General features: G+C 44.4%; 1 protein-coding gene across 1 annotated transcript in view; it reads right to left on the bottom strand.

The window, feature by feature from the left end:
• Positions 1-11,368: 11,368 nt before the first annotated feature.
• LOC135907680 (venom metalloproteinase antarease-like TtrivMP_A) overlaps positions 11,369-17,747 on the bottom strand; it is a 38,611-nt gene continuing 32,232 nt past the window's right edge. Inside the window, exons 12-13 of the mRNA XM_065439379.2 lie at positions 13,575-13,697; positions 11,369-11,628 (exon numbers count right to left, since the gene is read on the bottom strand). Coding sequence (XP_065295451.1) covers positions 11,509-11,628; positions 13,575-13,697 — 243 coding nt within the window. The 3' untranslated portion in view covers positions 11,369-11,508. The remainder of the gene's footprint in view (positions 11,629-13,574; positions 13,698-17,747) is intronic.

Below are 17,747 nucleotides of genomic sequence, written 5' to 3'. Positions count from 1 at the left end.
TGCTCTCCCATGAGAACCCGCGCGCTCGCTTCGGCGGTCCTGTTTCTCGCAGCGGAAAGAAAAAAATGTGCGTGGCTCTGCTGTCGCGAGCACCAGAGACCAGCGGTGCTGGGGGAAGCCCAGCAAAATTTAGACTAAGTGTGCGGTTTGGAAATATTTTACAGGCCTTCCCGCACATCCGCTGGTCCCTGGCGTTTGCCATAGCAGAGCCACGCATAATCTTTATTTTATACTTTCATTTTATACATTTAAGACGTGGCGCCATTTCGTCACCATTGCACGCTCTAGGCCACACGTTTAGTCAGCCAGATGGCGGCGACGTGACGTCACCAATGATGCACGCACTACACACACATCTAGCCAACCGGAACCGCGGAGCCAAGGTGGCGTCGGCTCGCTTTCCGGAGGCCAGGGTTCAAATCTAACCCAAACTACAATGTCCCCAAAAATTCCTTTCGAAGGCATTAATTAACTTTGTTTACAGGAACCCCCCTGAGAAGTTAACTTTTTATGTGCTTTTGCGCTTTTTTGTCGGCCATTTTTGGTACCGCCATTCGGTCACGCCGCCAAATAGAACGCCTATTTTGGGGTCAGGGGCATATAATGATTTCGCATTGAAACTGTTGTCTGTTTTACTACCTGCGAATACAGCACTTGTACTGCTCTGAGCTTTGCAATCCTAAATAACGACACTATGATAAATGAAATCAGGCTTCCTAACAAAGTTTTAGCTTAGGGTGATTGAAATTAAGGTTAATGGGACACTAAAGCGAAACAATAAATCAGTTGAGACTAATAAAGCATTGGTTGAGAACCCTGGAGGCAGTCACTTCAAAATGATAGCTTGATTATTAGGTGGGAAAATGAAGGTCGAAGTATAAGTATTTGAATTTCGGGCCGCATCCCCGACGCCGGCACGTCAGTGTGACGTCAGGGATTCCAAAGCATGTTTTCGCATTTGGGCCGCGTTGGCTGAATAAAGCTTCCCGAGAGTTGCCATGTATAATATTTGGTTCCTATGGAACACAATGTAGTCAATTTGTAGCGCTATATAATGAAGTAAACCGTAGAAAATTCCGTCCAAATATATGACGTCACAGCGACCAGGAGCGGGAACTTCAAGGAGGCGTCGCCACCCGTCTTTCGTTCTTGCGCTTTTTCTGGCTTACCAAGTGCCTTATCGTGGTAAGAGTAGTGTTTTTGGTGTTGCAGAAAGGAAATTTACTGATGCAGAAGAAACCATTTTTCTCTTTAGTGTTCCTTTAAAAAAAGAGCACCACTAGACTTTCGGTTTACGCTGCCATTACACTCGAAAACAAGTGGAACTAAACACACCTAGGATAAAAACCAACAACATTTATCCGAAATATAGTCGTTTGTTTGGTCACTTAATCGTCACATCCTCAGCCATCCTTTCCTAACCTTAACCTACATGAAAGAACAGCAAAAAATTTGAAAATCACCTTGATACCTCAAGCGCACAACAGCACCCAATAAAACATAAAGCTATCATTTGAGAGTCTAACGTTAAAATGGGAATTGAAGGTTTTGTATTGAGGAAGGCTGGTGGGATGGTAGGCCTACTAAGGTATTGTCGCCCTTCGCACTCCTTTTAAGTGCGCCAACTGACGCGGTTTATTAAATTCTGAATTTCAAAAAAAAATGTTAAACCTTTTTCTTTGAAAGCCTGGTTGATGAACATAGTTAATATTTTATTATTTGTCTGAAACATTTCAGAGGAAGTGTGCAAAATGGTCAGCCCTATTTCCCAATGCACGTTTGGTTCTTATCCTGTGTACTATTACAACCCAAAAACTAAGAAGTGTCACGAAAAATTGGACTGCTCGTACTATGGAAACAACTTTCCCACAATGCGTGAGTGCAAAGAGACATGCATGAAATGTAAGTAATATATATGTTTTTTTTCTAATTGAGTAACGTTGGTCAAGTACCTGTTCGCGTAATGGATAAATTTTATCCTGGTAAGCATCTGTTAGCAAGTATTTCGTATAATTATACATGGTCGCAGGTGAACATGGGTATAAATGCGCCAGCGAAGTAATGTGAAGCATACAAAGGCAAAAAATTGACCACTACACTTTGGTGCGGGAGGTCAGGAGCTCTAGAGCACAACCCTTCCTTCAGCAAAGTAAATTTATTTATTTATTTATTTATTTATTTATTTATTTATTTATTTATTTATTTATTTATTTATATATGTCATGGTGGCGGACGCTTAGACACCACTGAACAAGGCCGTGACGTGAAACTTCAAGACGTCGCTTTTTATCAGGTTCATTTCAGTTATATTTCCGACGCATAGCTCAAGTCAGCACGTTCTTTGCAAGGCATTCTTCTAAACATATGCAACGCGTATACAACCTAGCAAACAGCAAGCAACCGAATATTGGCCAGCTCACAAATCACTATGAATATTAAACTCATATAGCAACAAGGGTTGTCAAAATCTACGTTACGAAAAATAAATGAATTTTCGAATAATAGCGAGTGTTTCGTGCGGAGACGTTTCGTCCTCTCTAGGAATTCTAAAGTGTCCAGACGTGTTCACTTCCTGCCGATGCTCTACGCCGATCGATCACCAACACGATCAGCCCGTACCCACCACAGCGCATAATTAGCTTACACATATCGACGATGTACCTTCGTTGTGGCAGGGAATGGTGCGTCCACTAATCATGAGCAACGAACGCTCGCGTGGAGTGCACAAATCTGGCGTGAACTAAGAGAAAGGGCGCCTGATGTGGTTCCAACCATTTTTCCTTCCAACAGATCAGCCGACGGGACCGAACGTCAACCCATGCACTGTGTTGCCCAGCGAAGGACACTACTGCAAGAAAAAATATGGCTCGTTCCGCTTCTTGTACGATTCCAACACCAAAACGTGCCAGCTCTTTTGGTATAGAGGCTGCGGGGGAACCGAGAACAACTTCCCTACTTATTATGCCTGCCTTGACCGCTGTACGAAACAGTACCTCGCCCAAAATGCGGGCAAGTTCTAGAAAAAGGTAAGCCATCAATGTTCTCAGAAGGTGATTTATACGCCATCCACAGCGCCAACAGCACTGCGCTTAGCTAGAGCGGCGAAAAGCTCTAGCGTGGAAAGTACCTGTCGATGCAAACGAGCTACGTTGCTGTCCCAGAAACGACCAATTCATTCAGTGTCATTCCACAAAGAATTTGGCGTCCAAATCGGTGTGGTATTAATGAGTTTCCCACTAAACCACTTAATGGTACATGTAGTGCGTTTCATCGTAATCATGTGCGCATGTATATTTGGAAACGCTTCGAATAATACTAGAGAAAGCTAAGGCTAACCATCCTCACAGTTTCATTTTAAGCTTTAATCGGCTCCGGTTACTATGATGTGTACTATATATTCATTTTAGAGCGCAGCTCTAAGGCGCCCGTTCCTGCGGCAAGTGTTGACGCCCTCCCTCGGCGTCGAAACCGTGCGAACGAGCAAAGCAAAAGGATGAAATAGCGAACACGGAGCGCGGTAGAAATACGGGGATAGCAAAGAGAGAGCGAGGATGAAAGCGCAGGAGGAGGGTAAAGCGGAACTATGAAATGGAAGGCGGAGGAGGAGGGCACGGCGAAAGCGCGAGATGAAACGCGTGGTGCCACGCACGACGGGCTGACTTTGCGGGTACGATGTCTCCGTGATGGCGCCAGAGCATCGCGAGTCGTCTGCATGGAAACAAAGCGCTGCATGAGCGGAGGTCTGTCTGCGGCGGCTGCTGTCAGCCGCACACAAGAGTGACAGTTAGAGAGGCCGTCGCGCCACACTTCGCTGCGTTCGCAAGACAGATTGTCCACGCCAGCTAATATATCGCGAAATGAAAACACGTATGTAGTTGCGTTTATTTAGCATTAGGGAGCATTGTAATCATCGGTGAATAAATTTATGTGTACATACTGCAGCCCAATTTGATCTACAGCAGGCGTGGGTTACAAAATGATGAAACAATAAATTGCGCATACAATTACAAGCCCTCAATGGTTGCTAGACGTACATTTACACGCAAAGCACTCCACCACTGAAAGGTACGGGGTAAAAGCTATACTTAAACGTGTTTGTACGAGAAATATATGGCCTAATATTACGATTATCGTACTGTCTAGTTCTTGGATGTGCCGTGAAGGTAATATATTCAAATGAATAAGTGCATCGTGACGACTTGACAAAATTGAGAAAAATTTTCAAACATGTAATGTGATGACATTTCTTGGAATGTGGTTAGATACAAGTCTGAAAGGCTTGAAGTAGGTTAGAAACTACTGTCATAACGGCGGCAGATAAATCCAACTGCTTTTTTGTACTGATTTTAATGGTTATCTTATTTTTAGAACGCAGCTCTTAGGCGCCCGTTCCTGCAGCGAGCGTCGGCGTTGCCGCCATACTTCTCAACCGGCCAAACGAGCACAGCGAAAGATGGGAGCGAACGCGGACCGCAGCGGAGGATGAAAGAAGCTGCGAGAGTGAAGAGAGCGCGATGAGGAACGCGGAGGAGGAGGGTATGGCGAAAGCGTGAGGAGGGAGGCGTAGTGCCACGTACGAGGGGCTTCGCGGTGACGACGGCTACGTGATGGCGCCAGGGTAGCGCGCGTCGTCTGTGTGGAAACAAAGCGCTGTATGAGTGGAGGTCGTCTGCGGCGACGTCTCTGAATAGCGCACACGCGTCACATACACGCTCCCTCTCGCGATCTCCCGAATAGCGAGGCAGTTACGCCACACTTCCCTTCATTTGCAACGTGCGGCACGAGACTGTCCGCATACCCGCCGTGGTTGCTCAGTGGCTATGGTGTTGGGCTGCTGAGCACGAGGTCGCGGGATCGAATCCCGGCCACGGCGGCCGCATTTCGATGGGGGCGAAATGCGAAAACAACCGTGTGCTTAGATTTAGGTGCACGTTAAAGAACCCCAGGTGGTCAAAATTGCCGGAGTCCTCCACTACGGCGTGCCTCATAATCATAACCTGGTTGTGGAAGCGCTTTATTGCTTGTTAGGTTATTATACGAAGACATGTCATGCGAAAAGACAACTCTCAAATATCTATGCTAATAAATTTTGCATAAGTAGCGGCTGGTAAAATTGTGCGTGAAATCGGAAATGAATTGACGTCTTGAAAATGGCAAAAGAACAGTTTTACTGAAGTTGACGGCAATATGCCACTGTTGCCACCAGCTACAATAACTTTCGAAACAAGTGTTAAGGACGATATGGCCAGCGCGATATTTAATGACGAGATGATGGATGACGCAATCATCGGCATATGAGCGGATATTTGAAGGGATGTTAGAAGGTTGATCATTTATGTAGAGCAGAAAATTGAGTGAGCTGAGCAGAGAGCCCAGTGGGACGCCAGATGACACATTTACAGCCAAAGATTTGCTGCAGTTGAAGAGTTCATACCGCGAATGTTGGGAGAGAAAGCTGCGCAACCAGTTTACAATGTTCAGTTTTTTTAAGCTACCGTTTATGCCAGACTTTAGTGTAAACTACTGTGCCGAAAGCTTTTGAAAAAATTCGTAAATACCGCATCAGTTTGGACACCAATGTCAAGCGACTGAGTTTTACCGTGGGTATATTCGTGTACTTGGAGCGTTTCTCAAGTAAAAATTGTTTAAGATTATCCATAGGTTGTGCGAACCTTCTCTATAATTGTATGTTAACTAGCCTTCAGCGAAGGCTGTCAAAATATATGACGTCCCCACCTTACGAAAAGCCATCGTTACCTGCAATAGCATATTATGTTGAGCCCTAAAGTTCTCTGAAAGGTTGAACAGCAAAAGCAGAGCGACCTATCAAATGATATTCTCACTTCTTTTTCGCAGTCGAGGCGGCAAATGAATGTTTGGATGCCAGATACTTCTAAATACCAGTTCAGACGAAAGCGTCTAGAAAAGATCGCAGCTTTGCACCATGTGACATATTGGACTGCTTCCTCAGCATGACTCAAAAACATTACTCAGAGTCTCTGCACCCCTAATATTCGTCCATACATCTCACTTTGCAAACAGACATAATGGCGGCTTATCACTCAACTGATACACGAGAGCGCCTATACTATCGATGATGATGCCCAAGAGGTTGGTGCACGCAAGTGGCGATATTAAACTTAATATGTCGCATATGACCCAATCAAAAAAGTGCTTTAACTTCAAAATTAGTCTCTGTTATTCAAGACATTGCCGCGACTTTATTCCCTTTATTGAAAACTGCGAATTTTTATTCACTAAGGAGTTAAGCAATAATGTTCAGCTCATTCAAACGATTCTCTGTTCTCATTACAATTTTTTTCCTAATGTTGGGTGTTTCAAGTGTGCTGCCCTGCTCGAAGGTGTCGTCGACATTTCTCGTAATTTTCTCGAACCAGCGGGTCGCCAAACTTTCAACACCCTACCCCACGTTACAACCATCTAGTGGCTCATTGTCACGTCTTCAGTAGCTAGCTTTGTCAGGCGTGCAAGCATGCAAACATGAGCAAACAAAGCATAACTAAGTGCCACTTTTCGGAAGCTCAATATTCTAAGCCAGAGCAATGACACGAAGGAAAACGACGGTGTTAGCCACGAAACAGCAAGCTTCGTGGTCTTTTAGTAGCTTAGCATGTTTTAACGTAGCATCAAATACTTTCTTGCGTGCTCTTCTTCTAGCCCGTTTAGGTTGGTTGGAAGTCATACTATAATATTGTTAACACGTCTGCATATTCAAATAACTCACTCCGCATTTTTCAGGCTTTTTTTATATGCAATTCTCCCTGAACTCAGAGGACTGCACATAAATTTCATACGCTTATCACGTATACAATACGGAAAGCATACTAAGTGATTTTAGCTATACATGGAACGCTTTAGCTGTCTTGCATGTTACTTACAACAGCCTCGTTGTCGCTATCATATTGTTGTTTGGCCGACAATATGCAGCCAATATATCGAGCGACGCGGTCAGCGTGACCACAGTATTGCGTAGTTGCTAAATCAGCTGAAACAACCTTTCGCAGTCCTTCAGTTGTGCGCAGTGAGCGTTTGAATCGGCATAGCAGGAAGTTACCCAACCTTTCCTTTTCTGGCGACCGATGACCGGCAGACCACTGTTATAACGAAATGATCAGAGCATAATCATCTGTCTATTTACGTCTACTGTAGCACGACGGCCTATCTCAGCGATTTCCTAATGCCTCCTGTCTTGCGCCTGCTGACCCTATGTCAACCTTGCAAATTTCTAATTTCATCCCACCATATTATTCTCGGTCGTGTTCGAATGCTCTTCTCTTCCCTTGGCACTCATATTGTAACTATAATAGACCGGTGGTTATCTGCCCTACCAATACAAACCCAACTCCGTTTCTGCGTCTTTATGTCAGATGGAATGTCGACTACAGCCCTTTTCTCTCTAATTCACGCCACTGTCTTCCTGTCTCTTAATGTTTTGTATAACTTTTTGCTGTCAACTATGTAATCTAATAGAACTAATGCATATGACTAAGTATATGTGGGCCTCTCTCTATCTTGTTCAAGCAAGTTGTTGATGTACGTTGATGTCGCTCAAAATTGCGCAAGTAAGTACCAGTGTTGCCAAGCAAACTTAATTGCACTTTAATAACTATGAAATGTACCAGATGTTTCTTTCTTCATTAATCCTGCAGAACACATTCTTTTAATAACAAGTGTCATATCTAGGCACCTGCCATCTTTTTGATGTTCAGATAATCTACGTGTCTATAGCTTACATATTCAGCAAGATAAATGGCGACGATATTTGCGATATTCATCAATCAACGAAACAATTCAAATTTATTAATATGTAAATTAGTACAGAAGCAGTCATGTACAGGAAGTTGTAAAGTTGTATACAGTTGTATACAAGCTAAAATGTTCTTACCTAGGTTCTTTTTCAGCCAATTTAGGCATATGCTTTAAATGTAAAATTTAAGCCGAAGAGTAGCAAATTAAGATATCTACTCAGCTGAAATCGTAAGGCTAAGACCTTCCCAGGTATGCCTCACGAAAATATTTTTAATGCCTTTACGCTCCACTAAAGATCAACCCAAACGATTAAGCACCCGTTCTTGGGATACATTTAACTGTAACGCCAATATGTTTCGCAGTACATTTTAGGGTCACACGCTCGAAGGTAGTATTAGCCTTAGGATATCTGTTAAGTACAAGGGCGAATCAAAAAGCTTTCGCCCCTATTTTTTAGTCAAATAACGGCTGTAAATGCGAAGTTAAAATATCCATTCTCAGCGGTGGACCTTTCTTGGATCAGCCCGGCCTTATCTGACGGTAGCTCCGCGGCACGGCGCTGCTGTCAGTTGTTGAATATGGCGGTTGTGCCTCACACGTCGACGGCGTACAAGCAACGAAGTGTGGCTCATTTTCCAGGAGCAAGAGACGAACGCACGTCGAAAGCCGCAGGGAAATGCAGTCCACGTATGCGGAAAGGTGTCTCGCTTTGAGAAGTGTGAGGTGGTGGGGCTGTGAGTTCGCAAAAGGGCTGTTAAGGCTCGCATGACAATGAGCGTTCGGAGAAGCCGCGTGCATCGCTGATAGACGACGTTTACCGCGTAAATGCAATGATCAAAGCGGATCGGCGTGTGCACCTCAAGGACAACTCTCTGAAGCTTGACATTTCGTATGGGAGTGTTGACGACATCGTTCACGGGTCCTTCGGGTACTGGAAGGTTCCATGTCGGTGGGTGCCTAAGTAGTTGGATGACATCATAAAAGGCAGGCGAATGATTACTCCATTGAATCATCTGCAACGGTATGCTGAGGAGTGTGAACGCTCCCTGAACTGCATTGTTACTGGCAATGAAACGTAGATACCGCATTTCCCACCGGAATCGAAGCAGCAGAGCATGGTGCGGATGCGAATTAGCCTGTGACAAAAAAAAAATCCGTTCAGTGGCATCTGTTGGAAAAGCGATGTTAACGGTTTCCTGAGATCGCCGAGGACCCCTCCTGCTGGATTTCATGCCACAAGATGCAAAAATCAACACTGACAGTTATTGTTCCCCACTGTCACGTCTGCTGGCTGCCATCAGGCGAAAATGTCGAAGGATTCTCGGTGTGGACTACGCGCGTCTCCTCCACGACAATGCGAGGTCACGTGTGGCGATTAGAACCGCCGACAAGGTGCGATCATTTCGCTGGGAGAGTGAAATGTTGATCGCTGATTAATGATAAGCAGGCTAATAAACCAGATAGATAATTTCTACTGCCCTGTGAAGTGTTTTGAATATAAAGAACTGTGTAGCTTCTATACAATGCATTTTATCCTAATATTGGTACCCCTATTCAGATGAGCACAAGTTTTCAGAAAACTCGAAATTTATCAACACATTCGCTAGAACGATCAGCAGTCTAAACCACCCACCATGCAGTCCGGACCTCGTCCCTAATAATTTCCACGTTTCGGTTCTTGACGAAGTTGGTGGCAGGACAGCGATTCACGTGCAACGATGAAGCCAACACAACAGTCCAGCGGTGGTTCCACAGTCAGCCGAACAAATTTTACCACAGGAGCATCTCAAATCTTGTACTGCGATAGGACAAATGTCTGAACCGGTGCGGGGACTATATGAGACAATAGTTTAATATGCGCAGAATAGTACGTATAATTGTAATGACCTGTGTGTACCTTATTTTGGCTAATTTAAAATCGGGGTAAAGACTTTGTGATTCGCCTTCATAGAAAGCGCTTAACCACTTAGCAGTTTCACTAGCAAGTACAACATGTTGTTAAAAGCAAGTAAGTAAACAAAATATTCCCATATTTTAGTTAAGTAGCGAAAGTAGCGTTGACATTTTTCTTGATGCTAGTGTCCGCCTAGGCACATGGACTATCAGTAATAATAGCAGGGGTCTACTAGATATCACCGTTTTTTTTAAGTGTTCTGCATAGAACGAAGCACCTGGTAAATGAACCACCTACGACTGTAGATATATTGCGTAAGCACCCAGCCTTCTGTGATAATTATTTGCCATAAATAACCTATGTAGATACAGCTCGTGGAATTGCTTGGCCGCCATTAATACCATGGCTTACTAAGGCGCAAGAGATGACAAGTTTGTAACAAGTTTTAAAACCCGCACAAGTAAGCGCATGGCAGTGACTACTTTCTAAAAGATTAAGCTTTCTTTTATTTCTGAGGCATCACATTCAAATGTTGATCGCTGATTAATGATAAGCAGGCTAATAAACCCGATACATAATTGCTACTGGCCTGTGAAGTGTTTTGCATATGAAGAACTGTGAAGCTTCTATGCAGTGCATTTTGTCCTAATATTGGTACCACTATCCAGATGTGCACAAGTTTTCATAAAACTCCAAATTTATCGACACATTTGCTAGAACGATCAGCATTCTAAACACTTTGGTCGTGCTCACATTATTTTTTCTTCTTTTGAAGTGTATTTAAGAATATCTTTAACCTCCTTGTTCTCGCATGCCCATATGATTTTTGTTAATTTTTATTGCCTTTCTATAGGGACACTGAAGTAAGAGGCAAGACAAACATGAAGCCAGTTTAATAATCGAGTTATAAATCCTAACAGCGGCATATCAGGCGCAACAACCACGTGTGGAACACTGGTGGTGAAATCTTCCGTTATCCTCCAAGCAGAAAGCTAGGGGGATTCACACACTAGAATAAATAAAAAAATTGCCTCTGAAATTATAACCGTCCATCTTTGCTTTGATGTTCACCGCTTTCTGATTCATCAAGAATCACACAAAGTAATAAATGTGTTGGCATTTCTCTCTTCTTTGCGTCCCCTCCTTCTCCGCCCATTGCAAAACTCCTAAGCGCATTTGTTCGCTTGTCGCAAGAGCAAAACGAAGTCGTAAAGATTGACTGCGCGTTGACATAAAAAAAAAAGAATGTACTTGTTGGCTACAGCACCACAACCAGGACAACGGAAGCGCAGTTGTGTACAGTGAAGATTTGTTGTGTGCAGTGAAGATTGGTTGTGTGAAGTGAGGTTATGTGCAGGGAAGATTGGCACAGAGCATGAGAACCAAAAGGGGCGAGACGGCCCGCTGTAGGAAAAAATGTACTCCACAACAATGCGAAGTTGCGTTAGTTGGTTTACGATCGACGTTCTTCAAAAAAATGATAATATTAACTGCACTAACTAAAAGAAAACCGAAAAACAAAACAGTGCCCGTGGTGCACTTCCTTCCGTAGGCCTGTAACCGGCGGCATTTCTTGTTTTTTTTTTGCAGAATGTGCCAGGCTAGATTATGTTGTTCCAGGTAAGCTCCCACTTGAGTGACAAATCTGTCTTATTTCCTCTCGAATGCTCCTCTCGAATGAACCAAATAAACAAGCTCTTGCATCGCCACAATTTATTAGTTCGGGAGGAAGGGGGGAGAAAGGCGCGCTCTATTGCCGGTGGCTGCACACTTATAATCGTGACGAATGTCTTACAACGCATTCCTCTTTGCGGCCAATGACTCCTTTACCTTCTCCTCTAAGGCTATTGGTTTGCGGAAGCTGGTCTTGGTGGTGACGCGGCAGAACCAGGAAGGACCTTTCTTCCTCCATTATTCCTTGGCGGAACGTTTGGTGCGTACACGCAGTAACCCCTCACGCACGCCTGAAAACAAGAGAAAGGCGAAGTCGTTAGGACGTTTCCGCGGTGTGGGTGGTATCCATTGAGTAATGACACGTCATTTTACAGCCATTCGTTATACGTTCTAACGGACCCGCCGTGGTTGCTCAGTGGCTATGGTGTTGAGCTGCTGAGCACGAGGTCGCGGGATCGAATCCCGGCCACGGCGGCCGCATTTCGATGGGGGCGAAATGCGAAAACACCCGTGTGCTTAAATTTAGGTGCACTTTAAAGAACCCCAGGAGGTCAAAATTTCCGGAGTCCTCCACTACGGCGTGCCTCACAATCAGAAAGTGGTTTTGGCACGTAAAACCCCAAATATTATTATTATTATTATACGTTCTAACGGCAGCCGTGAGAGTTCAGTCGAAGGCATCGGGTAACACAGTAACGCGGCGACTGAAAAGAGAAGTCGCCGAAGTTTGTAAACATTTGAAAGAAAGGAAAAGAATACCACGCGCTCTCAGCGCCTGCTATTTTTGGTTTGAGCTGCCGCGGAGATAGGTTCAGCGGGTGGTAATAGTGCGCGAATTCCTGGCTAGCTGATTGGTTCGAGCCAGCGAAGTTACCCTACTAGCCTATCTATCATTCCCGACTATAGCTTCAATATCGTTGCCAGCCTGTTGTCGTTACTACATTGCGGTTCCCATGCGTGTGCCACGTCCGCATCTAAAGTGCCGTGTGACCTATGTTAGTGAGTGAGTGAGTGAAAAAGTTTATCAGCTCTAGATTCGCTGGTCTTCTGCGGTCTTCAGATGGAATCGTCCATCATCTAGCACAATGGTCGGTTGCCCTTAGTCCAGGGCTCCGCTGGATAACAAAAGGGGGGAAACGAGTGGGCTCAATTTTTGTTAGTTAAAACCGTACGAAGCCAAGACATAACGAAGCGAGGAAAAACGTAGCGGAATGTATTTGTTGTTTTAATTGAAGCGTATTAAAGGTAATCTAATAGGAACCGAAAGTTGACGAAAAGAAAAACAACTTGCCGCTGGTGGGAACGGAAGCCGTGACCTCCGGCTTACACGTGCGTGGCAGCACCAATTGAGCTAAGGCAGAGGCTGTTCCCACGTTCAAATTCTTCGGTCTTTGCGTATGTGTACAAGAGGTTAGACCACGCCACTCGTGGCCACAGAGGCGGATGTAGAACATGCTTTTTTTTCTTCCCCAAATTTTCTTGTACTCATTTTCTGTTGACTGTATACGTATGCCCTGTGTGCACGAGTTTGCTTATAATTGCATTCATATCGACTACCGTGCTAGGCGTTCCCCAGGGCATACCTCGCCAGCTTTCATTGAATAGCCTTCCTTTCTCTCTCATCAGAAGGCACACAATGACAAAAACACCAGGAACAAATGCCCACGGCATACGCACAGACAGACACGAGGACGCTATGACAATTTCACAGTCTTTTTTTTTTCTAAATGAACGCTTGCTCCTTAGCGTTGACACCTCGCAGGTATATCGGGATCACATCAAGTACATGGTGAACCAAACAATAGGAAGCTGAGTGAGATTCCAACTAATTGAATCAGTGGTGGAATTCATGTGCGTGGGCGCAGTGTGAGCGGTAAACAGCACACGCCCAGAAATTGGCAAGAAACTTTGAATACTGAAGGCCACCAGAAGACCGCATGAAATGATTTATTAAAATTAAGAGTTTCACATCATGAGAACGTATTTAATTGTCAATTAGCAGAGTGTGCGAGCTGCTTATAAATGGCTTTCCTCATAATGATATCGTATTGACTAAATTGTTGTGGAAATTAAGGGCCTGGCAACTTTTCTTAAGCAACTAAGCCATCAAAGAAGTTCATTCCGACCATCAGACGGCTCCGCTCAATGTGCATATATTTCTTGCCGCAGTAATATTATGTGTACCTTTTACCTCTGAAGTTATTCGCATAAGTTAAGGAAGCATAGACAATATTACCATCTTGTCTCCACAAGGCGTGTAGTCCGGTGCATTCTTCATAATGGAGTATGTCTTGATATACATTCCTATATGTACCTGATGCTTGCATTTTAATTTACACTCGTTTGGGCTTGGACTTACCTGCAAGAAATATTTTGAGCTGCAGTTAGTGCCGCAAAGACTAGGCTGTTCTTCTTCACTCCAAATAAGCCCCAGTCATTTCAACAAATTGCCATTTATTTCAAATAATGCGACTAGTTCTGGTAAACGAACTTTCAGACCACGGAATTTGAGCATAGCCGAGCACAATATCAACAAGCCATAATGCAACGAGCAGCCAACCTTTATTTAAATGAGGTGTCATTTCAATGTGTGCGCTTGAGAGCAAAGCGTCTAGGTTCAAAAGTAAACTAGCTATAAACTAGTAAAAAAGGTGAAGCGTATTTGTGGAACTAAGCTAAATGAAAGCCTTCATCGAACACCACAATGTTTATTCGTATGCGATTATATGCTTTCGAGGTGGCCGTTCATCGATGGACAACTTTGTCCATCTTCTGTATTCCATCCAGCAACAGAAACTAGACAAGCGTCTGTCTGTAGCACTATTTCAATAAGTGAATGGCGTTTATGATCATGCTTCTGAAGTGCTTTTTGATGTACTCGCGGCTGTTGACATTAGGGATCCGTGCATTCAGAGCTAAGTCACCGAAAATGTTTTTTTTTATTTTTGCTGAAGGTGCTGAACCTACCAAACACTACGCGAGTTGTGGATTTCAATAAGGGGAGGGGGGAGGGTCTAAGGCCCTCCTCTACTGAACTTTACTTTTCTTTTGCTTAGCAGAATGAATACCATAAGTAATCGGTCTCCAGATTTACTTAGATGACATATGCATATGAACTGCTGCAGTGACTCCCCATCAGATCCACACAATATTGCAAAATGTGCCAGTGCTGAAGCCAGCCTACCTTCCCAGATAAGATCTCAATTTCGCTTCAAAAGAAAGGCTTCTTAGTAGCTTTCACGCGAAAGTTAATTACAACATACGCAGCATCCATAAATTGGTAACTTATTTCCTCCAAGAACAAAACATCAAATTTTACGCATCATTGTCAATCGGGGCATCTCCTAGAGACCTGATAAGACCCACCTAAGAAAAAAAGATGCACCCATTATTCTAATTAAATTTGTTGTCCAAAAACGTCGTTACCAGCCCATGGCGTGTTCTATGCTCGACCCAAGTGCACAGAACGTTCAGTGTGGGTTTTTGCAGCGCAATACTCCAGCATACGCTCATCGACCCATGAGTAAAATCTCTGATTGCTCGAGAGACATCCCCCCCTCCCACGTCCGCCCAAGTAATAAAACCTGTCTTGGTTTTCCACGATACCCTACTTCAAGAGCTGCAATACCTACTTCCTATGATTATACCATCACTACGTATGCTTCCATTTACACGTCTAGAACGCATCTTCAGCACCAGTCCGGGCTTCAATCTTAACGCCTTGCTTCTCTTTGAGAAAGTAGACCAGGAATAATTTTCGAGCCTTGTAGCCTCCTTTCGCTTATTTCCCATCGGAGGGCGACTTCAGCAACACCGACCCCAACTTTGTGGTTTCTTCAGAAGCCAGAAGTTCCCCCCATGATTAAAAAAAGTTATGGGGTTTTACGTGCCAAAACCACTTCCTGATTATGAGGCACGCCGTAGTGGAGGACTCCAGGAATTTTTACCACCTGGGGTTCTTTAACGTGCACCTAAATCTAACCACAGGGGTGCTTTCGCATCTCGCCCCCATCGAAATGCGGGCCCCCCATGATCCCCGGAGTTTAAAAGAAGTCTAAGTTCCCCACGTTGGCGCTGATGCAGTGCGCTCTGCATATGGTGCATGACACGTACTTTGAACGAATTCACATTTGTAGATGGCTCTTTGACTCTTGTACGTTCTACTTGTGCGCTGTTTATTTTGTCGACTCTGCCTGCGAGAATTAAATCTCTCGCGTCTCAACGTCGACAGTCTGAACTTGTCGCCCTCTGATTACAGTGCCTAATGTTGACAGTAATTCTCATTCCTGGCCTATTAGTGCAGTTCGCATTCTTTACTTACTTCGCGTACTTTAAATCTGCCGGTCTATCCAGCCTTATACGCCTACCCCATCACCCCAGTTATCGTTTACATTGGGCCACTAGGTATGTGGTCGTGGCTCTCTTGTGGTCGTTCCATCGTGCTTGATCCAGCTTCGCCATCCGATTCTCGTCACGCCATCGTGGTCAACCCACTGTCGTCATGCCGTCGTTGTTCCATCCACGTCATTGCTTCTTTGCCATGTTATCATAATCATGCAGTCGTCATACCCATAATTATGCCACCAGTGTCATAACATCGTCGTCATCGCGCTGCCATCCCACAGCCTTCGTCAGGCGTTCCTTGTCATACCGTCAGCGTCATGCCATCGTGGTCGATCCGTCGTCATCCTTCCAGATGCTTCATCCGATTCCATTCATATCATCCTCGTCATACCGCCGTCAACTCGTCGTTGACGTCACGCCATCGTTATCATCATCATCATCATCATCATCAGCCTGGTTACGCCCACTGCAGGGCAAAGGCCTCTCCCATACTTCTCCAACAACCCCGGTCATGTACTAATTGTGGCCATGCCGTGCCTGCAAACTTCTTAATCTCATCGGCCCACCTAACTTTCTGCCGCCCCCTGCTACGCTTCCCTTCCCTTGGGATCCAGTCCGTAACCCTTAATGACCATCGGTTATCTTCCCTCCTCATTACATGTACTGCCCATGCCCATTTCTTTTTCTTGATTTCAACTGAGATGTCATTAACTCGCGTTTGTTCCCTCACCCAATCTGCTCTTCTCTTATCCCTTAACGTTACACCTATCATTCTTCTTTTCATAGCTCGTTGCGTCGTCCTCAATTTGAGTAGAACCCTTTTCGTAAGCCTCCAGGTTTCTGCCCCGTAGGTGAGTACTGGTAAGACACAGCTATTATATACTTTTCTCTTGAGGGATAATGGCAACCTGCTGTTCATGATCTGAGAATGCCTGCCAAATGCACCCCAGCCCATTCTTATTCTTCATCGTTATCATAAAGTCATCATAATGCCATCATCGTCACACGCTTGTGGTCATCCCATTGTTCTCATGGCATTGTTGTCGCTCTGTCATCGTTGTACCACAGCCATCATTTTGAAATTCTCCTATTGCCGCCGTGCCATGCCATCGTCACCTTCGTCGTCGCATCGATGTCATTAATTCACTTGAAAGCATTCAGCATTCAGTTGAAAGCATTCACTTGAAAGCATTCAGAACCGTGCAGCGCGCTTTATCCTGTCTAATTATTCACGTCAATCTAGCGTAACATCCATGAAAAAAACATTAGATCTACCTGACCTTTCACTACGTCGCAAGCATTCTCGCCTTTGTCTTTTTCATAAAATATACTACCTCAATCCTTTCCTGAAAGAAAATCTCTTCTCCAGACCCAGTTACATCTCATCTCGCATCGATCGTCAATACAAAGTTGAAGTGCCAACTTGCCGCACTAATTTATACCATTCTTCATTCTTACCAAGAACCGCCACTGCATGGAACCGCCTTCCCGCCTCCTTAGTCACCATTTGTGACAGCACCAATTTCAAGCTTGCTGTTCAAAGTGCCTTATAGTTCCTTCATTATTTTTTTATTTTTGCTCGTTCTGCAAATAATGTACTCTACCACTCCTTTCTGTTGTGCCTGCCGGCCTTGAAAGTATGTACAATAAATAAATAGCGGATACTGCGTCGTGGTCATACAGTCGTCGTCAAGCCGTCGTGGCCGACCCTGGCGAGCGAGTGTCATGGCAAAGAACTACCATGACACCAATACTACATGCATTGGACAGTATAGCGATCCCGGAAATAGTGTATGTCGCATATAGATGAAGCAATTGAAATATAAGAATGACCAATGGGCATTTAAGATAAAGGTCTCTCCAACGATAGCGTGTGCCTGCATTGCTCGAATGCTAATCGCGTCAGTATAGCAGTCATCATGACATTGTTTCTAGTGGAATTTGTTTTCATTTCATTCATTTGCTCCCAAGTTGGTAACTTTGCAGAGAGGACTTGTCAGGTAAAGAACAGCGTAGTATAATGACATAAAGTTAGAGGACACACCGGTCTTGTAATTTTTTTTGC

This window comes from Dermacentor albipictus, chromosome 10, assembly GCF_038994185.2.
Source record: "Dermacentor albipictus isolate Rhodes 1998 colony chromosome 10, USDA_Dalb.pri_finalv2, whole genome shotgun sequence".
NCBI classification, from domain to species: domain Eukaryota; kingdom Metazoa; phylum Arthropoda; class Arachnida; order Ixodida; family Ixodidae; genus Dermacentor; species Dermacentor albipictus.
This window is presented reverse-complemented; position numbering and strand designations above follow the sequence as displayed.